Source organism: Solanum verrucosum, unplaced genomic scaffold, assembly GCF_900185275.1.
Source record: "Solanum verrucosum unplaced genomic scaffold, falcon-dt-bn FXZP01000008.1, whole genome shotgun sequence".
Taxonomy (NCBI): Eukaryota; Viridiplantae; Streptophyta; class Magnoliopsida; order Solanales; family Solanaceae; genus Solanum; species Solanum verrucosum.
Window position 1 is genome coordinate 1,727,503 of NW_026020195.1, and position 27,955 is coordinate 1,755,457.

General features: G+C 29.2%; 3 protein-coding genes across 3 annotated transcripts; 1 reads left to right on the plus strand and 2 right to left on the minus strand.

Moving 5' to 3' along the window:
• Positions 1 to 1,009: 1,009 nt before the first annotated feature.
• LOC125829908 (uncharacterized) lies at positions 1,010 to 2,641 on the minus strand. The gene is made up of 3 exons (XM_049509130.1): positions 2,189 to 2,641; positions 1,544 to 1,623; positions 1,010 to 1,377 (listed from the first exon to the last, which is right to left on the minus strand). Exons 1-3 carry the CDS (start codon positions 2,532 to 2,534, stop codon positions 1,066 to 1,068), a joined length of 738 nt encoding a protein of 245 aa, XP_049365087.1. The 5' UTR covers positions 2,535 to 2,641; the 3' UTR covers positions 1,010 to 1,065.
• Positions 2,642 to 9,941: 7,300 nt separating this feature from the next.
• Positions 9,942 to 12,543, plus strand: LOC125829672 (E3 ubiquitin-protein ligase At3g02290-like). Its single transcript, XM_049508861.1, has 3 exons — positions 9,942 to 10,199; positions 11,633 to 12,272; positions 12,419 to 12,543. Exons 1-3 carry the CDS (start codon positions 10,080 to 10,082, stop codon positions 12,541 to 12,543), a joined length of 885 nt encoding a protein of 294 aa, XP_049364818.1. The 5' UTR covers positions 9,942 to 10,079.
• A 1,281-nt stretch (positions 12,544 to 13,824) lies between these two features.
• LOC125829907 (MADS-box protein 04g005320) lies at positions 13,825 to 27,947 on the minus strand. The gene is made up of 14 exons (XM_049509129.1): positions 27,763 to 27,947; positions 24,481 to 24,559; positions 23,850 to 23,911; positions 23,511 to 23,610; positions 23,329 to 23,370; positions 23,177 to 23,218; positions 22,744 to 22,877; positions 17,072 to 17,150; positions 16,444 to 16,514; positions 15,718 to 15,817; positions 15,276 to 15,317; positions 14,958 to 14,999; positions 14,592 to 14,704; positions 13,825 to 14,019 (listed from the first exon to the last, which is right to left on the minus strand). Exons 1-14 carry the CDS (start codon positions 27,945 to 27,947, stop codon positions 13,917 to 13,919), a joined length of 1,194 nt encoding a protein of 397 aa, XP_049365086.1. The 3' UTR covers positions 13,825 to 13,916.
• Positions 27,948 to 27,955: the final 8 nt, after the last annotated feature.

Consider the following 27,955-nt stretch of genomic DNA (forward strand, 5'->3'; position numbering starts at 1 on the left):
GGAACGCTCCCAACAAAAAAAATATTTATCCTCGAGGCTCGAACGACGGTTAAGACCACTCCCAACATAACATGAGTTTTTAATGAACATAGCTTATTTATTGAATGTTATTATTATAACTATCACAAAATTTCCTTTCTTAACCCCAAGCTCTAATTCTCCACTACTATCTACTAGCCTTGACCCTTCACATCCAATTATGTTGAATTATTGAGTGATATTTTTATCGATCTAAGTTTAAAAAATGTACAACCTCTGATTGCTTTGTTGCATCTCTTTGTGCAATGATCAAAATTTTTATAAGAGGGATTTAATAATTTTTAAAATAAGATAAAGTGAAAAATTATTATTATTATTATTCTATATATATATATTTAACTTGTATGTACAAAAATAATGACGGATATAGCCAAGTGGATCAAGAGATCGGATTGTAAGGTTAAAAAGTGGAGTAATTTGCAAGGGATTCCAAATTGATAAAAGTGATCTAAAGAAGAAAAAATGAGTTAGTTAATATGTCCTACATGTCTACACTTTAGGGTTATTATTTCTTCAAAAAGCTCAAATGCCATGTGCTATCATTTTTCTCATTTGGCCCTTTCTGTTCTTTGCTCATGAATATTTTTTCGACCCGGAATTGATCCTCCCTTAATGCCTTTTAAATTGAACCTATTAGATAAGTTCTGCCTAATATAGTTTATATCTCCTGTGTGATTTGCAGACTATTAAACGGTAAGGAATTTTCTATTTTACCAATTATTACTACACATATGTCAAATAGCTTTATCCACTAAGACTTAAAAATAGAAAATTAATTACCAGGTGTCGTTATATCCTTAGTCAAAATAATTGATAATTTAAACTTTATCGATCATCAAGATTTAATATTATTTTTATAAGGCGTTCAACATTAAAAAAAATTAAAAAATTTAGACAAGACACATTGCTCAATTATCTTTCGACTCACTAACTTTCCAATCCATATAGGTCACTATAATTATGAATTTACAAGAAGCACACTATAAACTAATTAAGACGGAACTTTAATTAAATTCATATTTATAATCAAGCCAAAAGCCAAAAATCCTTTTGTCTTTTGGTAGTGATCAAGTATCCACCAAGTTTTTTACTTTTTCTCCTCACTGCAATAGCCATACAACTAGCATTCTGAATACAGTACTCCACCACTCCTCCACCACCACCGCCGCCACCACCAGCAACCACCCGACCGCCATGGGCCCACATCATAATCAAACGCCACGTCATAGACTTTTTCTTCTGGCCTAAGACTAGAAGTGACACGTCATGTTTTTTGGACTCTTCTACTATGATTGGACCTTTCTCTTTCCCTTGTGCCACTGCCACTTCCACTTGAATCTGTCATCACGAAAGATTAACTTATGTATATTGACATGACAGTAAGAAGTTATCTATATTATTAAAGTAATTTTATTTTTATTTTTTTCATTTTTAATTAGAATATTTATCTAATTAAAAGCATAATTTCTAAGTATTTAAAACTGCAAATTGATGGATTACACACCTCAGGTCTTTTCATCTTGCAAATATTCTTCATGGAAGCAAGAAATTCGAAAATTCTTGGATTAATTTCCTTTTTAGAATCTTCATCTGCAACAAAAGAAGGCAAACTTTAATATAAAATAACAAATTGTGTACAAAACTTCCATTAATATATAGAACCTCCATTATTAGCTAGTTTCACGTACAAAACAAACGAGTTTAAGTTATATAGATCGTTCATATATGTAAAACAAAATATTTATACCATCAGATTATAATCTAAAAACATATATATATTAAGACATGACAAATTACATACTAACATTGACTTAATAGTGTGAAAAATTTCATCAATGAATTGACGATATATATAACTTAAATTGAAAACATAACATAAATGAAATAGATCAAATACACACTTGAATTATCGGTTTTTCGCGAGTTACACGCATCAACTATCATTTTTTCCTTTTTTCCTACCTGAACTATATATCATGTAACATTTTTTATGTCTTAAAACACGTACACCTCAACTATCAGTTGTTCTCTTTTTCTATATGAACATATGAACAATGCGATAAGGTGATTACTCGATAGTTCAAATTTGTTTTTGACCATTAACTCGAATTAAAACAAGTAAATAAAGAAGGCAAAAGACTAAACTAACCTTGTTTAGAAAAAGAAGAAGAAGAAGAAGGTGGTTTAGTAACATAGAGAAGAACAAGTAAATCATGGCTTTGAACAGTATGAGTTAATGCCCATTGCAATGCATTTTTGGCTTCAAGGCTTGAATCTACTAAAATCATTATTTTCCGGCCAATTACCGGTGTCGGTAGTGCCACGTCATCACCGGCGACTACTTTTTCCTCCGGCACCGACGCCGGAATCATGGCTAATGAAGGATCATTTTTCTCTTCAATAATATTATTTTTGGCTTGTATAGGTGGTGAACGAATTTGAACATGAGGCCTAATTCTATTTAGACAAAAATTTGGCATTCTTGTTCTACCCATGTTGAATTATTTTTATGATTTATGTGATGAAAAATAGTTCAAATTTGATTTATTTATATAAGAAGAAAGAAAAAGAATGTGACAATAATCATGTGGTAGTTGGAAGAAGAAATGATAGTGAAAAGAATTCATCATTTCACTTTTCTTTTTTAGCTTATTTTATAAAAAAAAAGAATGTTATAATTCAGTTTGATGAGGTAGGGATAAATTTACGTACACTTTATCATCAATATGTTATCGTTGTTGTAGCTAAGTTTAAGTTCAAGATATCGATGGTGAGAAAGTATACAATTAGCACTACATCAAAAATGATTCTTAGAGACAATTAATTAACGACAATAACTTAATTGCCACTAAAAATGTATTTTTAACGGTATTTAACACTCTTTGTAAATGTCCCTAAAGCCTAGAGCAACACTGAATCCAATGGCAATTAATTAATGCCGGTAAAGGCTTTATCACTCTTTATTAATATGTATATTTATTGCCGCTAAATGTAGTTTTTGTTGCAGTGTAAGTCTCTTGAAAATAGTGTGATCAACTGATTATATTTACTAACGAGTTAGTAATCTGTTATAACATATTAAATTCTAGTGATTGCAAAAAAATAATAAAAATTAGACTATTAGTGCATATTATTGGGTGAACGAACGAAGTTTAAATTTATAGCTGAAAAAAGGAGGATCTTTACAATTTAAGGTATTGCTACACTTAAATTGACATGACATGATACGTTTAAAATCATAAAATTAAAAAAAAAATCTATATTCTTAAAATTTAATATCTGATTAAACTAAGACACATAAAATAAAGCGCAATGTCAATTAAAGTGGGGTTTCTTCATTAAGTATTTTTTGTTGCAATGACTAACCCCAACTTCTAGTATGATGAGACATTGGGCCATGGCAACTTGTTTTTATCTTATGCTATGTACCTTTTATTTTAGTTTTTCTATTCTTTTTTTATTTAATCATTTTTTTCACCTTTTATAACCTTTAATTTGTTCCTTTGTGGGACTATTTAGAACGTGAGTGTCATGAAGATGTAGGGCCTTTTTCATCCTTAATTAGGATTAATAATTATTATTAGTGTAACAACTGCTAATACTTTATTGGCAACTTTAATTTACCTTGCATCATTCATGGATTAATTAGTTAGGATGCTTTATAAAGTCTGAGTTAATTTTTACCTTTACTTAGGAAAATGATAGAATGACCTTAGTGTTTTCGATTTTTCTTTTACCATTTAATATAATTATATACGGATTTGAGTTACATATATTGATAGTGTAAATAAAAGCACTCTGAAGTATATTTCGCTACAAGTTACTTGTGTCTTCTTAAGAAATTATAATCCCCTCACTATTGTTAAAGATTTGAGTTACTTCCCCTAAAATAAGACGGGAAATATATTTATATAATAGCAGTAATTATGTAAATTACAGAACTCCAACGAACTCAACAACTGCGTCAAATTATACGACGCTTAATTTGTTTTCGGGAATGAAGGGAAGAAAGAGCATTTTCTATATCTCAATATATAAAATCTGAGACAAAATTTCTGAATTTATTGACAAAGAAAAAGTAAGATGAAGAGGTGTAATTGCATTCTCATTCACATCTAAAAACTTCCAACATATAGTTTGAGTATCGATTTAACGGAGTCTAGTAACTTTGAGCTAAATCTTGATTAAAGTTTTAAAATTAAAAAAAATTAAATCTTAAATTCGTCTCTCTAGTGTAATAAACACAAGTATAATTCTATGACCCCACTATGAGAGCACATTTTTTGTCGGCAAGATTAATTTTATATGTTATAAACTAATTAAATTAAGTATAATTATACAATCTCTGACAAGCTAACTTCATGGAGCCAATTGAGACTAATCAGTATGTTTTAACGGATATATACAGAATTCCCATAAACTAATTATTGAATTTTAAAGCAAAGTGTATAATATATGATCATTTCTTTCTAGCGCATGGTTTGTTTTAATTATAAATAATTTTGGGAGCCTTCGTATTCAATTTATAATGGAGTCTGATTAATTTATATTTATGAATTTCAAGATTTATTTTTTGCACCGTGGGGGGATCAGAGGGGGCATTCTCAACAAGATTTTACTATTTCCTTTGACCCGACTCCCGAGCCCAAAATCTTTGATTATAATGATGGAGGGATCTCAATCATTCTATCACAATCCACGTTTATTGAGTTTAAGTAATATATATTTATTTGTCAGTGTAAATATTGTAAGATTCAAATTCTACATTTTAAAGGAGCTTACATTATGGCAAAGTCAGAAATTTCATCTAGGAATACCATAATTTAAAATATATACGTGTGAAAAAATAATTTTTAACCTATATACTTCAAACAATTTTCTTATGTACATAATATAATTTTTCGACGAAGAGTGTCCGACTAACCATCTTGAACTATACGTAGCTACGCTACTGCTTACATATATATTCTTTAAATAATTTGATAGTGTAAAAATTATTTACCATCATAAAACTTAGACACTATTTTAATTGTACAAATAATTGGAAAGTCTATCTGGCTGATGTGAAAACTGGGTTATATAAGGGGAAACAAAAGAACAAAATATCCTTTACTTAGATTTTAAGTCACTGTACCCATTGTCCTACATATATATTTGTATTCATTTTATTATAATATATAGTATTTTAGAAAATTATATGATCTATGAAAGAGCCTCTGGCTTTAGTTTGAATGTCTTTATCCTTTTACAGTATTTATCACGAGCAAGACATTACACCATATCCTAAAATTGAGGTGTTAACCGTTAGAGAAATGTGGAAATTAATTTATTTGTATTTGTCACGATCTAAGTTCATGAATATACTATTCATTCGCTTTAATCTAACATGATCTCACATGAGCGTTGTTGGGTTCTGAAGGGTGATTAGGGCGTCATGCGGAAGCTTACAATTGCAATCAAAACAGTGATAAATTAGATGACAAATAAAGCGATACTAAAACATAATATTATTAATATGAAAACTAATTTGAAAGAAAAATATTATAACTGTTGAGAGAATAAATCTCCCCATAAACTAAACTCTTTAAATGTCTACATTGTGGATACTATTGTGTCATGCTATGAGAATAGGGATCTTCAATTTATAGATCTCCAAATTTTTCCTTTAAGGAAAGAATAAACAAAATATGGAAGAATATTATATTTTCCTTTCCGGAAAAGTAAAAACATTTATGGTAATGTTTTGTCTTTTCTTTAAGGAAAAATAAATCTTAAATTATGGTAAGAAAATCAGGGTAAAACCCTAACAAATCTCCCCTTTTGGCTGGATTTTCTTGACAAAGCTTGATCCGCCTTCTTCATATGCTTGATAATCTTGTTCTTCACAAATTTTTCATGTATCACTGCTGCTTACCATGATTTAAAAATTTATATGAGTTAAAAATTGGAGCCCTGTGTTAAAAGTGATGAACAGGGTTGAAAGTGGAGCTCATGCGTTAAAAGTAATATGCATGAGTTGAAAGTGGAGCTCATGCGTTAAAAGTAAGATGCATGAGTTAAAAGTGGAGCTCATGCGTTAAAAGTAAAGAAACATAAGTTAAAAGTGGAGCCCGAGCATTAAAGTTTGCAGGGGTTGAAAGTTGGAGCCCATGCTATAAAATAAGCATGAGTTGAAAATTGATTTTGTTTTAAAGGATGGAGCAGCAGGATATTGTTGAAAATATATTTGAAATTTTTCTCCACATGTAGTAACACAAAAATCTTCATTATCATCACGTTGATTACAAATTGATTTGAAACCATCTTAAGTCTATCTTCAACCTCGATGAACCTGGGTTATTGAACCATTGGATCATTGAACCATGTGCTCTGATACCACTTGTTGAGTTATGAAGGGTGATTAGGGCGTCATGCGTAAGCTTACACTTGCAATCAAGACAGTGATAAATTAGATGACAAATAAAGCGATACTAAAACATAATGTTATTAATATGAAAACTAATTTAAAAGAAAAATATTATAACTGTTGAGAGAATAAATCTCCCCATAAACTAAACTCTTTAAATGTCTACATTGTGGATATTATTGTGTCATGCTATGAGAATAGGGATCTTCAATTTATAGATCTCCAAATTTTTCCTCTAAGGAAAGAATAACCCAAATATGGAAGAATATTATATTTTCCTTTCCGGAAAAGTAAAAACATTTATGGTAATGTTTTGTCTTTTCTTTAAGGAAAAATAAATCTTAAATTATGGTAAGAAAATCAGGGCAAAACCCTAACAAGCGCTTCAAAAGATAAATGTATGGGTACCTGATCGAGTCCTAATATAAAAACTTATGTTATGTCCTTATATAGCACTTCATTTTTCTTCTCTTTTTTTGTTGTGTGATTTGTCTTTAACGTCATATCATATATATTCTTTATTCAAAAGATTTTCAATTTTTTTATTTATCCGTTTTCTGTCATGAGCGTCACAACACTTATAATAGAAGCTGTATTTTAGGGAAGAATGTTGTATTTGTCCGTGTTTTAGGATATTGTTACCATAGTTTTAGGTCAATTGTATACTTTCTATATGTACTCATGTAGTCTGTATAAAACAATAATTAACTAGCTATCACATGTTAAAATTTCAAAGATATTATCAATAAAAAGGGTTATTATTTTATCAATGTATATAACTTAAAATACGTTTGCTAAACCATACACGTGCCATTTTAAAAGGGCTAGAAACAAACAAAATTGAAGGCCCAGGCCCAAAACTATTTTCTTGTTAGCCTACGTTATTGGGCCATTTTTGTTGTGGGCTGCAGTTTAGCCCAATGAGATCGTCTTATCCAGCCCATACCTGAGTAATAAGTAAAAATTAGGCAAATGACATAGTAGAAGAAAGAAATTACTTCTTTTCCCTACTCTTTCATTAATTACCAAAAATCCCTTTTTTAGTGTTTTTCGGATACATAATATAGCAGTGTGGATACTTAATATAGCAGCGCGGATACTTTAATTAATAACGGGCGGATACTTAAATTATTAAGTTGTTAGCAGCATGGATACTTAATTAACGGATATAGCAGCGCGGATACTTTAATTAATAACGGGCGGATACTTAAACTAATAAAGTATTCAGTTAAGTTGAATTAGGGGAAAATAAGGGATTTTTGTATTTTAGTAAAAGAGTAGGGAAATATTGAGAATAGGTAAAGAAGTGTTGTGTATTTAAGTAATTTTTCCAAGTAAAGTAATAAATCAAGTGGAGATTAAGTATAATTAGACAAAATATTAAGCTGATATTTGGTTTGATATTGTTTATTGACTTCTAGAGATTGTTATTGGGCAAGTTATATTTGATCCGTCAACTAAAAATAATTACATTTTTTGATCAAATATAAACAAGTATAATCCATAAATGTGCTTTTAAACTTTGTCTCATATGGTATATATCTATATCCTTAAATTTTGAGCGGGCATAAATAAACACTTGAACTTGTATAATATTGAATAAGTAAATACACACATTTACACTACATGAAGAAAATGTTCTTTATCATAATTCTATTTATAAGACCCATACCCAAACTTTTTGTTAAAGATGAATAAATTCTATTCATCTCGCTACACTATTCGACCATACAAAAACTAAAATATTGATAATGGAGCCATAGTTGCTTGTTTTTTCTTTGTCATTTTCAAATGAAAAATGTCAAGTTAAACCTCATAAAAAAATCACAAAAGTCAACATCTTTCTTTTTAATGGCTTTCCCCACTAAAATAAAGGAAGATTTTTCACCATTAACTCCATACACCAACTATGAGAACCTATCAACATGGGTATGTGTTATTGTGCGGTGCGACTGCTTCACTCCTAATTAGAGATCTTAAGTTCAAGATCTGAATATGAAAAAAATCATGTTGGAGCACTATCATTGAATAGACCATATAGTGAGCGCTCCAAATTTAATTGGAGCTCTAATACGGGCTCCGAACACCATATCCGAACACTAAATTGGAAAAAAAACTATGAAAACCTTCTTTTTAACCTTTCCCCTATATTTTTTTTAATTTAAATTAATTTAATCGAACTTGACTTTCTTATCCCATAGTGTTCCTATAGATAAGATTGGTCTCTTACATCAGCTAAACATATATTTATTAAAATGATTATTTGAATAAATTTCTTAATTATCAATTTAATTCGACATTATTCTCTAAATATAATAGGTCTACACATTAATTACAAATGTACTCCATAATATTTAACTAAAATAAGCTTAAATGAAGTAATTATACGTGTTGATGATAATTTACACAAAACTTAATTTTTTTTACTTTTAAACTCCTTACCTAATTAAATAATGTAATGTAAATTGAACATTGAAACTGTTAACTGATTGAACGATGTCACGCAAATTGAGACGGATAAAATATAGGATAAAAGAGATATATTTTCAGCTAATTCTTCGCCTTTATAGAACCCTATAAACCCCACAATTTTCCTTATATTATAAACACTCCAACTTTTTTCTTCCTTTTGTGTTAAACTTCTCTTATAATTCTCCCAATTCTCAAAACTCTTAACGTTTCTCACAAACCCTGCTCCAAAACCCTGGTACTGTCACTTTTATTTCTCTGTAATCTTGTTTTTTTTTTTTTTTTGCTGCATATAATTATTCTCGATTCATAAATTCTTATGGGTGTGTTTTTTTGCTAAAAAGTTTTGTCTTTTTGGGTATATGTTTGTTTTTTGTGATCAATGAGTATTTGCATGTTATGGTTATGTTGTTTTTGGTATAGTTATAGTTTTTATGTTCTGTTTCAGTAGGACTTGAGTTTGTTTTGGTGGTGATTTGAATTTTCAGTAATTGATTGCATTATCTGTTGAATGAAACTATCTATTTAGGGTAAAAAGATGGTATATGTTTCAATCTGTTTGCTGGTTTTGATATGATATGACATGGAGTTTAAGAAAGTAAAGAATGTTTTTGAATATTGCGGTTCTTAATAGAATGATAGGTACACGTATCAAAATGTCTTTTAATTTTGTGGTCCGAAGAGAGTTCAGTGTAAAAAATGGTATCTTTAATTCTCTCTCTTTCAATTTGTTTGTATGGTTTTGATATGATATGGCACGCTCTTTAAGAAACTAAAGAATGTTTTTGAATCTTGTGGTTCTTAAACAAAAGATAGGTACAACGTATCAAAATGTCGGTTAATTTTGTGGTCGAAAGAGACATCTTTCTTTATTGAAACGGACTAAAAATGGAAGTAAGACCAACAAATTGAAACGGAGGGTGTATTATTTTTAATCTTTGTATTAAGAGGAAGAATTTGGGGAAAAAAGTCTACTTTTTTGGTTGTGATTAGGTATTCCCTTCAACATAGTAATTATTGATTTTTGGCCTGACATGTTTATTTACAGTTTCGTGTTTACTTTTGTTTGCATATTTATAGCTTTAAAGGGAAATCTGGCTGCTGGATTGAGAAGGGGATTGCTAATGAAAGGTTGAAGATTTCTATAACAAATTGAAGAAACATCATGGGTTCAGTTTGTTCCTGTTTCACTGTTCGGGATGTTGGAGGGAATGCTGCCTCGAATGATCAAAATCATACTTTCTGCAAGTGTTTCAGTTGCTGCTTTCAGAACTTAATTAATAAGGTGTGATTTTCTTTCCGCCATGAAATTTAGTATATTTTGTTCTTATAATGTTTGGATGGTGCACCAAACCACTTAATGTTTCACATTGTTTATATCGAATACCCCTGCCACCTAGCTAGTTCCGCCTTATCAATATCCGATGAATGATGGCTAGATTCTTGAAGTCGTGTCGATTTGATGTAGTTATCACATTGTTTGTATCGAATTCCCCCTGCCACCTAGCTAATTCCGCCTTATCAATTTTCGATGAATGATGGCTAGATTCTTAAAGTCGCGTTGAATTGATGTAGTTATCACATTGTTTGTATCGAATCTCCCCTGCCACCTAGCTTATACAGCCTTATCAGTTTTTCGATGAATAAATGATTACGTTGAACTGACGTTGTTAATCAAGCCGTTAGACTACCAAACTCAACTAACCATAACAACAATGAATATTTAAGTAGCATGGCAGGTGAAGATGCTTCTGAGGAAACATTTCAACTACCTTAAAGAATTAGGGAGTTAACCTACCTTCCTCTTATGCAAGGAATGATGTAATTCTATAGAATTCCAAAGTGAAAAGATTTGAAATTCTACTAATGCTTGCATTAGGGTAGGCTGGCTACATGCCTACATCCACACCCTTGGGGTGCGGCCCATCACGCGGAGACTGCTAACGCGAGATGCTTTGTGCACCGGGCTGCCCCTTTTTACTAATGTGAAGGATTTTCAGCATTTTCTGACCTTGCTCAATCCACTACATACTGTTTAATTATGGATATTGGTTTAGCTTTTAAGAAACTAATACTTCATGTTTAGTCGCCATTGTCTTTTCGTATTCTTCATGTGGTATATGAACTATGATTGGAATACCAGAAACTATTTGCCTGGGGAAAAAATGATGAATGCGAGATGCTACTGTGACCACTCGTTCTTGAACAAGTCTAAACATGGAAAAGCTCTGTTGTATTTGATGAGAAGTGAAATCTACCTCAGAAAGAATCTATTGATAATTGTTGCTAACCTGAAACACATTCTAATTATAATTGTAGTAACAAAATCACGACTAGATTGCTAGCCTAGCATCTTCTTTGCAAATGATTCATTTTTGCTTTGGCTTTGTGGAGGACACAAATTCGGGTAGAAGGTTAGTAGGTAGCAGTGTGTTGTCTTGTTATTCGTCCATACTAGTAGTTGTAGTATTGCTCCTGTCTTTTCTTGTCCTTCAATTTTTTATATTATTTGTTGTTTCTTGTACTTCGACTATCATATTATTTTGTTGTAATTATTGTCATGTTACTCTCTGCTGTTTCTGTTACTATGTGCTATTTCTTGTACTACTTTTTTGACTGCTGTGGACTATTTTTCCCTTGAGTCGAAATGCTAACTATTTACAAAATGCCGATTGTTCCTTATCATGATACTGACTTTTTAGTATTACTTGTCATCAGTGTGGAACCATATTTGGGCAAGCACAAGGAACTGCTGGGACTTCAGTTAATCAAGGCCCACCATCTTCGACTGCTCCAAATGCCATAAACAGTTCATGTAATACAATCAGGTCTCAGGATAGGCGTTTACCAATTAGTGCTGCTCCTCCAAGACGGCTTCAAATACAAGAAGATGTTGCATTAAGACGACAGGACAAAGGAACAAGTCATTCACGAGTTGAGCCCGAACCAGATATAGATGCTGATATTGAAACAACACAAAAGCTTCTAAAAGCAGGCAATCTGCTTAAATCAGACTCTGCTCATCAAGGCCCGTCATCTTCGACTGCTGGAGTTACCATCAACAGTTCACGTAATACAATCATGTCTCGTGATAGAGGTTTACCAAATACTGCTGCTCCAAGACAGCCACAAATGCAACAAGATGTTGCATTTAAACAACAGGACAAAAGAACAAGTCATTCACGAGTTGAGCCTGAACCAGAAGCTGATGTTGAAATAACAGTAGGAGCAAACACAGTGCTTAAATCAAACTGTGACGGAGGATCTAAAGAATGTTGTCCAGAGATCATGGTGACAGCTGTTCCATATGTCGTTTGCTCATCAGAAGATGAGGATGTATGTCCCACATGCCTCGAAGGTAGCTAACATTATTTTACAATTTTGTGATTGTAAAAAGCTATTTCAGCCGCAACAGATTGACAAAAGAGGTTGCTCTAAGGCTCTAACTACAAGGTTTGACGATTCTCTTGATCTACATAACGACACTATTTTTTTTGTTTGCAGAGTATACACCAGACAATCCCAAGATATTTACAAAATGTTCTCATCATTATCACCTCAGCTGTATATACGAGTGGCAAGAGAGAAGTGAAACATGTCCAGTTTGTGGAAAGGCAAGATTTTCTTAATTCTTTTATATTTCACAAGTCTTTAATTTTCTTTAACTTTGTGCCTAGTTTACTACCGCCACATAAATTGGGACAGATGTAATGCATGCGATGTCAGTATTATAACGTACATAGTCTTTGTTATCTGACAGCAGTGTAGGTAGTCAATGATCACTTGCTCATTCAGACGTCTGAGTTGTATTTGAGCCGGAATATGTACGTGTTAAAGTGGCTCATATATTGGTGATATGTATAACCTTATATCTGCAGACTGCAATCCGATATATCTACTCTGCACGTCTTGATTCCTCACAACAATTTTGTGGGACACTTTGATAGAATTAGTATTTGGGGTTCTCACAAGAGTTAGCAGACTCGAAGTAGACACATTTGTTACTTAAACCACACATTGACTTCCACTTATGATCGTCATCTTGGCACATTCGAAAGAGCCTAAAAGATCACAGAATTATCCTCGGGAAAGAAATGTGCCAAGATGGCGATTAATGCTTAGACTTGGAAGTTTTTTTGTGTTTTTCGATTGTGGAATGCAATCCAGTCAAGTTTTTTAGCTTCATTTCTCTTAAACACTTTGATTTCTTCGCGCAGTTGATGGAATTTGAGGAGACAAATTGATGGTCAGAGTTGAAGAGAAGGAGCTTGGTAAGGTGTACATGATTTTTTACCACACTCTGGTCCCCTGACATCTACAAAGGATCGATGAGTAACGCGATACAGAGTCTAGAGAATTTTTGGTTCTCCTTGAACTTTTTCTTTTTGGTACTCTTATACTTTTGCTGCCATGGGCTTTTTCGTGGGTGTTTTAGGCCCGTGAGTGAGATCTCTGCTCATTGCAGGCATCTCCGCGGTTCTTCACCATATGGATAGTACCAAACCCTTGTGCCCCGACCCTTGATCAGATAAAGCTGAAATTTTGATTTTTCAAATTATCTTTTTTGCGCTGTAGCCTTTACATCTAGAAGATTAATGACATAATGCTAGTGTTTTTTCGAGATAATAACTATACATAAATATTATAAAGTGCTGAAAAAGCTATTTTAAATGAGACAAAAGAATTAGAAATAGTAAACCATAATTGTATCAACAACAATTCTAATACAAAGAGCAAATGGACTTAATTCCATTTACAAATTAGGTTTAGGGAATTAACATACTTAAATATTAATACAAAGACATTAATAATAATTAGGTTCTATACATGCATATCAATATAAAAACACTCGATATATATAATTAAGAATTTCCCAAGCATAGATTAATTAACATCTCATATATTTTCCATCACATAAAGTTTATCGCTAATCGCTTATATTCATCTGTCCTGATAGTGAGCTCCTTTCAACGTTGCAAGCGATTTGCAAGAGTGAAATTATTCATAGATGTTTATTCATGTTGAAAAGTGGATATAATGAATCAAGATTTAGGTCAAGCTCATTATTCCTCCTTGCTTCTGCTGCTTCATCTTGGTAATTACCTCTAATCAAAATCAATTAATTAGAAAAATTAATAAAACAATCAAACAAGTAATTAATGCTTAACAAACTTTCTAGCTAAAGAAATTTAAATGTGGTTAACCATTGAAAAACCATGAGTCAACTAGCCCTTTGAGATTTAGGGAGCGTTTGATCATGAAATTTTTTTCCACCTTCTAGAAAACACGTTTGATCATCAATTCTAAAAATTCTTGTTTTCACTTCAAATTACTTAGTAATTTATTTAATGACCACATACAACTTCAATTTTCAAATATCATTTTTTACTTTGAAAACAAAAAAATTGTTTTTTTCTATCTTCGCAATGAAACATGGTTAAATGCCTACTTAGTTTCTTGGTTATCAAAAAGATCACTTTATAATCACATGTAAGTAAATATAACTTTCAACAATAAGATTAATAATGAACTTCTTCGTTGGAAATTTATACTGTATATGTAGAAGGCTAATATTTTTTTAATATGTATATATAGTTAATTTTGAATACGCTAAATAAAAGTTCTGACTCTGTGACTAACTGATTTAGTTAATTTTGTTATAGATGAAGAAAATTACCCCATATTTAGGCATTGATGTGGTTGTAAGAGGAAAGATGTTGAAGTAGAAACTTGATTAGTTTGCTGGTGCCATTCACCTTGCTGCTCTACTATCTTATCCTTCTCCTTAATCTGTTTAGAAGCAATTAAAAGGTGCAAATAATCAGTAAATATGATTCATTAAATGTTATTTTTAATTAGAATAAGGGAAATTACATCTCACGTGACGTTCTACATGTATAATATCATGTAGAATATATGTGTCTACTTATTTAATTTTATCTAAATTTAAGTGTTTACTTATGTACATCATACCAGCTGAAACTAAGTTAACTGATACATTTATATATAATGAATAGAATAAAATAACATGAGACAAACTCACCTTCTTAGTTAGCATGTTATTCTCCTCTAGGATAGCCCTTTCCTGTGAAAACATTGCACTCAAAAGGCATCAATCAAAAATTAAATGCTTATTACTCCTGTCCCGATCTCTATGGTATAAATTATTTCATCGAAGGTAAAACAAGAAGTTTAAAGTTAAATTGTTTCTGATCAAGAAGTCTGACTTTTTTTTTTGAACAAACTAAAAAACGTAATATTTCGTGCAGATAGTATGTACGTAAACCTTATCAATATCTTCTAAGGTAAAAGACGGTTTCCAATAGATCAAACTAAAAAAATATAAATAACATATAAATACCTTTTTCTGCAGTTCAGAGATTGATTCATGCATGAGTTGGTTCTGCAACACAAACATTTTATGTAACATAAAATCCAAAAAGTTGCAAGAAAGAAAGCAAATGGTAATCCACTCAAAAGTATGGTCTATCAAGCTAACAACATTGTTTGGATTATACAAAAATATTATCGTACTCATATCAAATTTCAAAATATATATTATTTTTAAAGGATTCAGTATGCACCAAATGACATTTTTAAAGAATCTGAGCAATACATTGCTATCAAGTGGGTGAACATTTTGGTGATCTAGTCACAAAGTAGCCAACACATTTATCATGTATGTTTAAGTATAACACATATAATGTACTTACTATAAATCTAAGACCCTTAGTTGCTTGTGGTAGCAAAAATATAATAATAACTACGCTTCAGTCCCAAACAAATTACTAATAACAAATTACCTTTCTTGATCGAATTAGCTTAAGAGCAGAATCAAGCTGTTGTTCCAAGTTTTGCAAGTCCTTCAAGCTCATTGAATCAAGATCTTCTCCCATATAATGCCTGAAAAATAATTGTAAAAACAAAATATGAATATGTCATAGTGATGATGAACAAATGAACTAAGTTGTGCGGATTCTTCACTTTTAATGGCGCACCTGTATCGGATTCTCCAAAAATACATTACTTTTTGAGAATCCAACACGCACCCTTTGACATTTTCAAAGAGTTCGAGCAACATAGCAAAGTGAACCTTAGTTATGAGGTAACATTGGCTGGAATGTCTCTTATTTAACCTATTCCCCATTCAGCTCAGAGAAGTCATTTTTCTCATTTATAAAGGAGTTGTTTTTCGAAAGAAAATATTTTTGAAAAACACGTTTACAAGGGCGTATGTACTATTACAAGTACGGGTTCAATTGAACCTACCATTTTTTATGCAGAACATAAATTTTTGTATAAGATTTATGAATAGTAGATATGAACTCATAACTATCAATATATAAAAGATGCAATGCTAAAACTCTTAAAAGAATGAACTCATAAAATTTATATTTTGAATTCCCCTTTATATATTCATGACTAATAAAACATACCAAAAAATTTAAAAATATTTTCCATCCTACCAAACACACAAATCAACATATATAGCATAATCCTTGATGGAATTAAGAAATTATATATTTTACTTGTGGTTCCTTTGCAGGAGATCAATCCTAGCCTTGAGTTTAGTATACTCCAAGCTCCAATTTTCCTGCACCTATATATTAATTAAACAAATACCAATAAATCATCTCGAAGATTAAAAAAAAAAAGGCATTAATACTGTAACAACATAATATATTCAATGTACTTATAAAAGTAAGGTCGGGATAGTGAGACATAGATCTTATTCCTATTTTGTGAAGGTATAGAGGTTGTTTTCGATAGACACTCAGTTCAAGTAGAACATGATTTCAAACCAAGTTACGTTTGAAAAGGAAATAAAATAGTGAAGAAACCATGTCAAAAAGTAAAAAGAAAGGATTAGAAGCAACATAAAATAATCCAATAGTTGAAGCAAATAAAATACCATAAAAATACAAGACACCTTATTTTTACACTATGAAACATCATGTCATCTTTACCTATTGTATCAGATAACATATCTTCTTTTCAAGATTAATCAAATCTCAAATTTTAAAGCTTAGCTATAAATATCATTTGAACAACTTAATACTAATGATATAAAAAATTATTAATACTAACCATATATATATATATATATAACTTAAATTCAAAATATTTATCGAAAACCTTTTATAATTTGGTCCATACCGGTGATTCAGAATTATTTGCAAGCAAACGTCTCTCTGCATATGAGTATCTTTCATATCGTTCAAGAATTTGTTCCATACTGTTTCAAGAAATAAAAAAATGATCATTAATCTTTCTCAATAATAATAATAAAAAATCATAATATATTATGCAAGTTCACATGCAATAAAATAATTCTATCATGATTGTTATTTCTTATCCCATCAGTCAAACGCTAAATATAATATACCTTAGAGAAAATAATATTGTTATTAGCGTTGATATTATTTAATCCCTTGTTTGAAAGTGTTTTCAATATACATAGTAAATCATAACATTAACAATACATATTCTATTTCTAGATCATATATGTTCTATTCATGATAAATGAACATTATTCACTTAATACTACAAATTAAACAGACGATAAAAAATAATATAATTAATAGAACTATTATTATCGTTACTGATTTATCCTATTTAGTACTATTCTTATACATCTAATCGAACATTTTGCAATTGATTAGGTGATTTACAGAAGTCAAAATCCAGGATTATGAGATCAGTAGATGCTTCTTGGAAAATGTATTTTTAGAGTACAACAAACAAATAATCTCTGAGTGTCAGTTCTTCTATTTCTTTTTTTACAGTAATAAAAGAATCTAGGATATATGTTCATCTAGTTTAGATTTACGTGGCATAAGTTAATTAGGTATAAAATTGGAAGAAAAATATATGAAAAATGTATAATTTATAATAATAGTTATATAGTCATAACACTTTTAAATATGTCAAGATATTTGTGTAATTAGGTGTTTGGATATGTATGATTTAAGTGATATTTGATAAAAGGGATATTTAAAGTTGAAAAATGATATTTAGAAATTGAAATTGCGTTTGAAAATAGATTCAATTCGAATATACAATTTCAAGTTAGATTTAAAATTTTCCTGTGACAGAACACTAATTTACTAATTTTCAAATAAAGTGAAATATTACTTTTAAAAAAAAGTTAACAATTTTTTGATAAAATTGTTTTGTTGTTGTGATTTTGTTGGAAGTTGGAATATTTAAGGCTGCTAGAGAAGAAGTCCTATGTGCAGAATTTCCAGTTTGTCATTTCCTATGTATGAACCAAGAAAAATAAAGAAAAAAATAATTAAAACAAAAAATAAAACTATGATGAATGATTTATTCAGAATGAACAATCATATAATTACTGAACCTTAAAATATCTTACAGTAACATTCAGTTGAGTTCATCATTAATCATCAATTCTTAACAAATTGAAGAGGACAAAAAAGTCCATAAAATTAAAGAATTAATCAAAAAAAAAATTGATAAACAATCAAGCAACAAAAAACTCAAGAAATCCATCAAAGAAAAGAAGATCAATTTTATTTCATATATAATTAGTTTCGCGGCTATTACAAATGTTATTTTAGTTATATCAATCTTTTTGCAAAAAGAAACACAAGATATTTTAGGATAATTTTCTTCATTTCACAAAAATGAGGAAAAAAATAATTACAACAAAATGAAGATGGAATTTTGAAAGTTTAAGTCAAGCAAGCTAAATTAAACAACTTTATCAAAGAAATTAATAAAAAATCATGAAAAAAAGAAAGTCAAGATATTTTTCCAAGAAAAGAAGATCAATTTTCTTCTATAATTAGTTTTGTGACTTGTACAAATCTTGTTTTGATTAGATAATTCTTTTCATATATAGAGACACAAGAGATACTTGTAGAATAATTTTTTCCACAGTAAGAAAAAAACTACAAAAAAGATAATCTTGAAAGTCAAGGAATTCAAGCTAAATTAATTTTTATTTTTAAAATCATGAAACAAGAAAGTCAAGACAACTTTAAAAGAAAAGAAGATCATTTTACTTCCATAATTAACCATTACAAATATTATTATAATTATGTCACAATTTCATAAATATAGACAAACACACATGATATTTGTAGGATTATTTTCTTCATAATAGGGAAAAAAAATTACAAAAATGAAGATCTTATCTATGTTATGTTAATTCAAGCTAAATTAAATAACCATATCAAGAAAATAAAACTAAAAAACCATGAAACTCAAGAAATCTTTCTAAGAAAAGAAAATCAATATAATTAACTATTACAAATGTCATTTAGTTCATACAAAAGGAATTTTTTATATATATAACATATAAAAATTAAAAGATAAATTCAAAATAAATTAATTACATAATTATAAAAAATAAAAAAAACTTACCATGAATCAGAAGAATACTCAAAGATTTTTCCCTTTTGAGAGAAAACAATTAAAGCAACTTCAGCATCACATAAAACTGAAATTTCATGAGCTTTTTTCACCAATCCACCTCTTCTCTTTGAAAATGTTACTTGTCTATTTATTTTATTCTCTATTTTTCTTAATTCAACTTTTCCTCTTCCCATCTTCAAAAAAGATTATAAAAAAAAACTTTACTTCTTTTCTACACACATAGAAAAATATGACCTAATTATGGAAACCCTGATATTATATTTCCTCTTACAACAAACCCTAGTTACTATTTCACAACAATGAAAAAGAAAAAAATAAAGTCATAGATCCCATCTTATTTAAAAAGGGAAATAGTACACCCCACTTGTTCTTTTTTTTTTTTGAATATATATATATATATATATATTTTGTAATTTTAGTTTCTTTCTATTTCATTTGTTTTAATTTATGTGGCGCTGGATGGTGTACCTCTTTCAAAAATATTAATGTATGTGAAATCGTGGTCTTTCTGTCAAATGAGATATTTTATGTATATGCTTTTTAGAATTGATTTAATATTTTCTCTTAAAACTTACATGTTCCAAAAGGGTTGAATAGTGTACTTGGTTTAACTGCGACGTAATTCCACCTCTGATTTGACAGGAAATGCAATCTAAGAAAAAAATGGAAGTATTTTTTGAACTTGAATCTAAGACAAGTCTTAATTATGTCTTGTTTAGCTAATTAAACTATCAAAATGAACTTGTTTTTGAAAAATATATTTTATTTAAAATATTATTCAAAAAAAAACTTTTGGAGAGTATCAATTTTTGAATCACTAATATTAATTTGAATTTTTTTTTGTGTTAATACTATAACAACAATTTATGCTTGAACAAAGTTTTGAAAATACTTTCCATTTTGCGCTACTATACGTACTACTCAAAATTCAAAAACACATTTTTTTTCTTAAAAGTTTGGCCAAACACAACAATTTCCTTTAAAAGTTGGCCAGTCTAACTACTATTAGACATTTAATTTGTACAACTCAAAATTATTTTATTAAAGATAAAAAATTACCTATTCCATCGATGGATATGACATAAGGTGTCTAAAATAAACAGAATCTAGTTAAAGTGTATAGGTAAAAATTACTGTCAACTTTAGGAGGCGCCGATGAGTTTGTAGGAGTTGAACAATACAAACTTTAATCAATATTTAAAATATATTTTTCATTTTATTGATATAAGAAATATTACGATTTATAATATTTTTCCTATAATTTTAATTTAATTAAATATTAAATTAATTTAATCTAATTTAATTTTAGTCAAATTAATTCTTATAAAGTAAAACATGAAAACAATTCCATATGAAAGTGAGTACTCTCAATGTTCTATTTTAGGTGACGCTCTTTTCTTTTTAATCCATCTCAAAAAAAAATATCACTTTTCTATAATTAAAAACAATTTAATTTTAAAATTTTCCCTTGTGCGCTTAATAAAATAATTTATAGTCACACAATTATTTAAGAATTAATTTAGACCATCAATTTCAAAACTTTTCATTTTTTTCTTCTTAAATATTTGCCAAGTCAAATAATACCACATAAAAGGAAACGTAGAAAACTATATTTTGAGAAATTAAAAAGAAAAATATGTCAATAATTTGGTTGTTTATTAAATAGAGTATAATAGGATAGAATAGGTGTGGAAAATGGTGTAAATAATAAATAAAAATTTAAGGAGTAGACAAGTACTATGAAAATGGTATAATTATTTAAAATAAAAACCAGATGGTTTTTAAGAATGTGGTGTCGAGTTTTGATTGGTTGAAAGGACAACATAGTATGGTATTCATTTTTGTATGGTGGATATATCATGTCTATCACAGATTTTTAAGATAATGTTCTGTGCCTTATGCTATTCTGTCTTTTCAACACATTGTTGAAGCCTAATTCTCCTCCTTTTAAAATAAAAAATAAAAAATAGAATTTATGTTCGTGAAAATTAAATATTATTCACTTTAAATAAAAAATTTATAGTTGAAGTTGTTTTGATTATATGATCTTACTAAGAAAATTATAATTTAAATGTACTTTTTCTAAATTTTGATTATATCCTTTTTCTAATTTTTTATAAAGTTTGGATAATTTTTCTCATTTGAGTCCGTCTGAATATCTAATTTAGCATGATATTATAATTAGATTCGATCTGATAAATAAAACCTTCTCAAAGGTCTTGAACAATTGCGGGATGAAAATATCCTTGATACATGAATGTGCATTTATTAAACTAGACAATAGAATCTCAGATAAAAAATATTCAAATCCAAGCGTAAAAGGGGGTGGAGGTGAAGAATGAATGAATCTCACATCAATGAGAAATAAAAACCTCCAATTTTTTTGAGTTTTTTAATTTTCTTGAATGGGTTCATGTGGCCTCAACTTGAACACAAAGAAAAAAAAAGTAAATAGTAATTCAAAAATATAGTGTTATTGCTAGACTCTTCTTGACAATAAATACATCACAATATTATATGTCACAAATATTATCTACATAATCCAAGATGGAAAATATAAGTTTTTGAAACTATGAAGATATTGTATTGATTGTGGTATCCACATATATAATTTTCCATCTAACTTATGTAATAAAAATAAATAACTTGTACAAAGTATAAGATGATTATTTTTCTCCATACTCCAAATTCAAAGCATCCATCCAGGTACAACTCCAGTAGCATCATGTGTTGATGGTGCTGCATTTTCTGGTTGTACGTTATCGTACCTGTAACTAAATCAACAATATATAACCGTGTCTCAGTCCTAAACAAGTAGACTATAAAGTCATCAGTGTAAGTAGTGCTTCTGAATTCAAAATATATGCATGTTTATAATAAGATTTTTTTTTTAAATGTGTGTACATGATATACTCCACGTTTGACTGATAAGATATAAATGACCTATTTTCCCAATAAAATCAAGTTTTTAACATTATCTTACAGGTATTTAACATCGAGTTGACTATAGAAAAAACTCGACATTTAGGTGAAACACCCCATGATATATGGTATGTACTATGTAATGTGTTTAGTATGTTCCACTACAATTACTTGAAATGCGTTTAAAAATAATAGCAAATAGCAATAATATCTTTTTTCGATTGGGTATAGATGACTTTAGTTATCCTTATAGCTCGTTAATTAGTTAATTATTAGATTTGTGTGTGTTCTGTTGATATGCTTTACTAGAGCTGAGGTCAATTATAAACAATTTGTCTATCTTCACGAGATAAGGGTAAGACTGATGCGTCCCTTTTCAGACTCTACTTGTGAGGTTACACTGGTACGTTAATATTGTTGTTGTGTGCATTGAGTGTGCCTTATATGTCTATTGGATAAATTTATATAAAAATAATTCATGAAATGCTAGAAATTTTCAATATTACCTTATAGGCATTGTATTATTGCAATTTACATGTTGAAAAAATCCCTCATGCTGAGAAGGCTGCTCATGTCTATATTGTACACTTTGCTCACCAGAATGCCATGATGTTTGAAAGGCAACACCAAGTTCTTCCAACTGAAATTAACAAAATTTCCATAGAAAAATTATTGTTAAAAGATCAATAATATGAACACGAAATATGATCGACTAATGAACTTTATCCACGATAACAATTCATTTACTCAGTTCAATTATTGTAACGTACGTAACAAAAATAATTTTGTGACTTTACAACTATGATAATGAAGTTACTTTAGTGAGACAAGAAATTGTAATGTGACTTTAGTGTTATAGTAGATAAAGTCAGTGATCGATCTCAAGTAATTTGTGAATCAAAATTAAGCCAAAACTATAGTCTAAGTTATTATTGTTACCTTTATTCTCAAAGATTTGTTCATTTCAGTAAGAGATTGTTCCTGTACAAGAAGTAATTGCACATCTTCTTGAGAAAATTATGTTTCCAATATAATTTGAGAAAATTAAAATAATCAAATGTCATCTTAATTAATTTCTATACATCATGTACCTTTTGTTGAAGTTCAGCAAGTTGATCAAGAATGTGTTGTGTCTGAAAACAAGATTAAAAAAAAATAGTGTTGATTAATTAAGACCTTAGTAGATACTCTTTCTGTCTCAAATTATTTGTTTGTAATTTTTAAAAATAATTATCTTAAATTATTGGTCATTTTTTTAAAATAAAAGTAATACCTTTGTTGACCTAATTTGCCTCAATGATGAATCCAATTGACGTTCAAGCTGTTCCAAGTCTTTTGTGCCCAATTGTCCCAAATCCTCCCCTAGCAAATGCCTAAAAAAATGAAAGTTATTTTAAATAAATTATAGAGAATGAATAGTCTAGAGTTGTTGACGTGTGATCAGGAGCTAGGTCACACATTCGAGTCGTTGAAATAGTAAAGCTAGGCAACAACAAATCTAATATGGTCCGATCATTTTCCGCGAACCCTTGTGTATAGCAATAGCTTAGTGCATTCAGAGTTGAAAATTAATCTAATAATCTTGGTCTAAATATAAGTATTGTTTTCTCACCTTTGAGACTGTTGTAACACTTCCACTCTTGCTTTAAGCTTCAAATACTCTTGGTAGTTGTTCTGTTTTTAACAATATCACAACAAGCAAATCAATTTTAATTAGCCATCAACATTAACTTTAATTTAGTGGTAGAGTTAATGATTAAAAAAAATAGATCTCAACTATCATATTTCCGAGAGTTTCATACTTCAGCTATCTATTGTTCTATTTATATGTTTAAACTATCATATTTTCGCGAGTTTCATACTTCAACTTTCATTTAGTTTATATTAAAACACACATCAATGTTAAGTTAGCATACACACACATGTTGTCGAATAAGCACAAATATTTGACTGACTAAGTATCGAGGTGTGTTTTAATACAAATGGAGTGATAGTTTAGGTAGATAAAGAGAATAATGAATAGTTGAGGTTTATAACTCACGGAAAGATGATAATTTGAGTGTGTACTTGACCATTAACTCTTAACTTTAGAAACTATAGATAATTTTTTTTTGAATGTTTTCATGTTTTCTCAGAAAACTTTTGAGTAATTTTATATATATATATATATATATATATATATATATATATATATATATATATATATATATCATGTTTGATTAAGGAAAAAGAACAAATAAAACCTGTGAATCTGGTGAAGTTTGGGTTCCTTCAAGTGTACCATAATTGTATCTGTGGTATCTCTCCAATGTCTTGGAAATACTAGAAAGGCAAATCATAGAATAATTAGATATTGAATTTGATACGATTTCAAAAGGCATAATACATAAACAGACACTCAAATTTGATTAGTTGATAAGTAAACACTTTAACATAATTTTAAGAATGCATATTTAAACGGTTTAACTTGGTCTCAACTGACAACTGAACAATCCAAGTCGTCTCTACTATGTCTTCTAAATATCTGATGTTGATGTGACACATAAAATTTTGAAATGGTCTATATAATAATTTTATAAGTTGAAGTATTCAACTGATTCAATAAAGACAAATTAAAATGTCTAGACATGTATTCACAAAAAAAATATGTGAACTTTCGATGGAATTCAATGGAAATTGACTTGTTAAAAATGTTTTGGACAGATTTTCGTTGAAAATAACTTCCAATGGCGTTTCGATGAGAACTTCCCTCGAAATTCACACATTTTAGTATTCCTTATTACTAGTACTAGTATTTTATCTTTATGAAATAATTTATAGTGAAATAAATATTTATCGACTTGTTTTACGGTAAAAGTTTTGAAGAAAACAAAGAAAGGAAATTAACTATAGAAAGTAAAAGAAAAGACGGGAAAGTAATACAAAGGGGAGGTAAAAATTCAGGAAAAGAACTTTTAATCTACTTCAATTACTCCCTCGAGCCCACAAATTTAACTTCTTTTTTTCATTAATTGATGTTTAATTTTCCCAATTTTCCTGTATATATTATGATGACATTATTTCAATAAAATTGTATTTTTTTGGTCTCAAATTAGTTGACATATATTTTCTTTTGAAAGTCAATTTGACACATTCTTTAAAGCTAAATAGATCAACATTCCAATACATAAAACTCATAAATTTTCAGCGTGCTTAACGTTAACAAGCTATAGTTTGCTAATCATGCATGGTGTTGTCTAATAATCATTCACTTCCTAAATTCACAAGTACGTAAACACAAGGATCTTATAATGTCCGCATTTTTATAATCGAGAGTTGTGATAAGATAGAAATATGATCCTTTTCGGAAAACTTGAATTTGACCTCCGAAAACGAAAAAGAGATTTTAGTTGGGATTGGGAGTGCTTTTCTTTTACGTGACACAATTCTGAATTAGTCGATACTCTAAAAGTCAGAACTGAGAATATGATAGAAAATCAAGAAATTTGTATTACTTTCTTATAATGATAATAATAGTGTAGGGGACTACAAGATACGTACCGTGATCAAATATTGTCTAAATATAATTTAAAACAATTTATTTCTTATGCATGATAAAGTGTACAACTAATTGATTTGATCCCTATTACTTTTGTGAAAGTTTGAAAAAGATGATATTAATTCTTTTTTCTTTTTATTTATCTTTGGTCATGATAATTATAAGGGAAAAAGGACATATATACCCCGAACTATCGTAAATGGTATGCAGATACCCTTCATCATATTTTTGGGACATTAGTGCCCCTGCCATTCAAAAACTAGAGCAAAAATACCCTTCACTCTAACGAAAGACTAAATAAGGACACGTGGCACATTCTTATCCGTCAATCCAATATTTAATAAATATCGGTCAGTGGATAAGATTATGACACATGTATGTCAGTTAGTATAAAGGGTATATATGCTCTAGTTTTTGGATGGCAGGGGCACCAATGTCCAGAAAGTATGACGGAGGGTATTTGCATACCATTTACGATAGTTCGGAGGTATATTTGTCATTTTTCCCTAATTATAATTCACCTTTTTTATATAGGATAGATTATCTTGAGATATTGATATGAATTTAATCCTGATTTTCGATAATATCCATAAAAAAATGTCATCTCAAGACTCGAATTTAAAATTTTTCTTTAAAAATAATGAATTTTAACGATTATAATCCGTTAAAAGTAAATTAAAGAAGTGATTAATTTCAATACTAGAGATGATGATCAAATCTAAATATATTCTATTTGCTTATAATAATGTAGTATGAAGAATTTATGCAGCTTTATATTGAAAAATTGTCACGCTTGTCTTTATATATGTCTGTACTTTAAGAAAAATAAAGTTTCATAAAATGAAGAAATATGAAGGTGCACATCAAATCAACACCAAAGTTGAAATCATGATATTAAAGACTCCCCTCAACTAATATATTCCTTATAAAAATTATAATAATTAATTCTTTATCTTTAAATATATAAATTCATCAAGATTCTTGATTTGTAATGGTATAATTAATTTGTAATAATCTATTAATAAAACCTAGATCATATGTTTGTTCCCATAAAATATTTTCTTTGTTGACAAAATTTCAACATATGATAAAGTCAAAGTATATGGAAAACTTAGTCCAAAATTATTTTTTCTCCTACCATAAATACGATAAGCAACATCCTTCAATCAAAAGTCTAAAAATAGAAAAATACTACTGACATCTCTAATCTTTGAGAAAATTGTGATGTTTTGATCATATATACTATAAGAATTAAACTGTTATGCAATCTGTATTTTAAATCAATATTACTAATAACAAAAACTTTGCCCAACAGAAACAATCCCTCAACATAGGTTAAAAATATAAATATAATATTAGTGACAACTCAAATCATCATGAATAATATCTTTTTTCTTCATAAAATAGCATCAATCATAGACCAAACCTTCTTAGCAGACAATATAACATCTCCAATTTTCAAGAAATCAAGATTTTTTTCATAGAGTAGCATCAATTAAAGATCATATCTTCTTAATTACCAGACAATAGAATAAATACGATAATTAAGAAGCTAGCTAGTACCATTCAATCGATATGAAATCTCTAATCTTTAAAAAATGAAAATCATTTTCATAACATAGCATCAATTATAGATCAAACCTTCTTAGCAAACAATACAACATATACAATCAGAGATACCCTTCAATCGATATGACATTTCTAATCTTCAAGAAATCAAAATCTTTTTTCATAATATAGCATTAATCAAATATCAAACCTTCTTAAAAGACAATAGAACATATACAAAAAAAAAAAAATAGTTCCCCTTAAGTGATATGGCATTTCTAATCTTAAAGAAATCGAGATTTTTTTCTTTATATAACATCTCTAATATTCTTCAAGACAATTAAATTCTTTTTTCATATAACAACATCAAATATTAAAGACCGAAGCGTTTTACCAGACATTAGAAAAAAAAAATGTGTCATTGAAAATACATACATACCTTGAGTTGCTGCAAAATTCATAAAGTTTGCCACGACTAGAGAAAATAATAAGAGCAATTTCAGCATCACAAAGAACAGAAAGTTCATAAGCTTTCTTAAGGAGTCCATTTCTTCTCTTTGCGAAGGTAACTTGTCTATTTATTTTGTTCTCAATTCTCTTCAATTCTACTTTCCCTCTTCCCATATTGTGAC

Bases quoted from the DNA above. Each gene is read 5' to 3' on its own strand.
- LOC125829908 (XM_049509130.1), bottom strand. From the start codon at position 2,534: ATGGGTAGAACAAGAATGCCAAATTTTTGTCTAAATAGAATTAGGCCT. The intron at 1,624-2,188 runs GTTAGTTTAGTC...TTGCAGATGAAG, and splicing joins TTCTTCTTTTTCTAAACAAG to ATTCTAAAAAGGAAATTAAT. The intron at 1,378-1,543 runs GTGTGTAATCCA...TCGTGATGACAG, and splicing joins GCAAGATGAAAAGACCTGAG to ATTCAAGTGGAAGTGGCAGT.
- LOC125829672 (XM_049508861.1), top strand. From the start codon at position 10,080: ATGGGTTCAGTTTGTTCCTGTTTCACTGTTCGGGATGTTGGAGGGAAT. The intron at 10,200-11,632 runs GTGTGATTTTCT...ACTTGTCATCAG, and splicing joins TTCAGAACTTAATTAATAAG to TGTGGAACCATATTTGGGCA. The intron at 12,273-12,418 runs GTAGCTAACATT...TTTTGTTTGCAG, and splicing joins ATGTCCCACATGCCTCGAAG to AGTATACACCAGACAATCCC.
- LOC125829907 (XM_049509129.1), bottom strand. From the start codon at position 27,947: ATGGGAAGAGGGAAAGTAGAATTGAAGAGAATTGAGAACAAAATAAAT. The intron at 23,912-24,480 runs GTTTTATTTGTT...TGTTAAAAACAG, and splicing joins AAACTTCACCAGATTCACAG to AACAACTACCAAGAGTATTT. The intron at 15,818-16,443 runs GTAAAATATATA...ATTATTTTTCAG, and splicing joins CTCCTGCAAAGGAACCACAA to GCATTATATGGGAGAAGATC.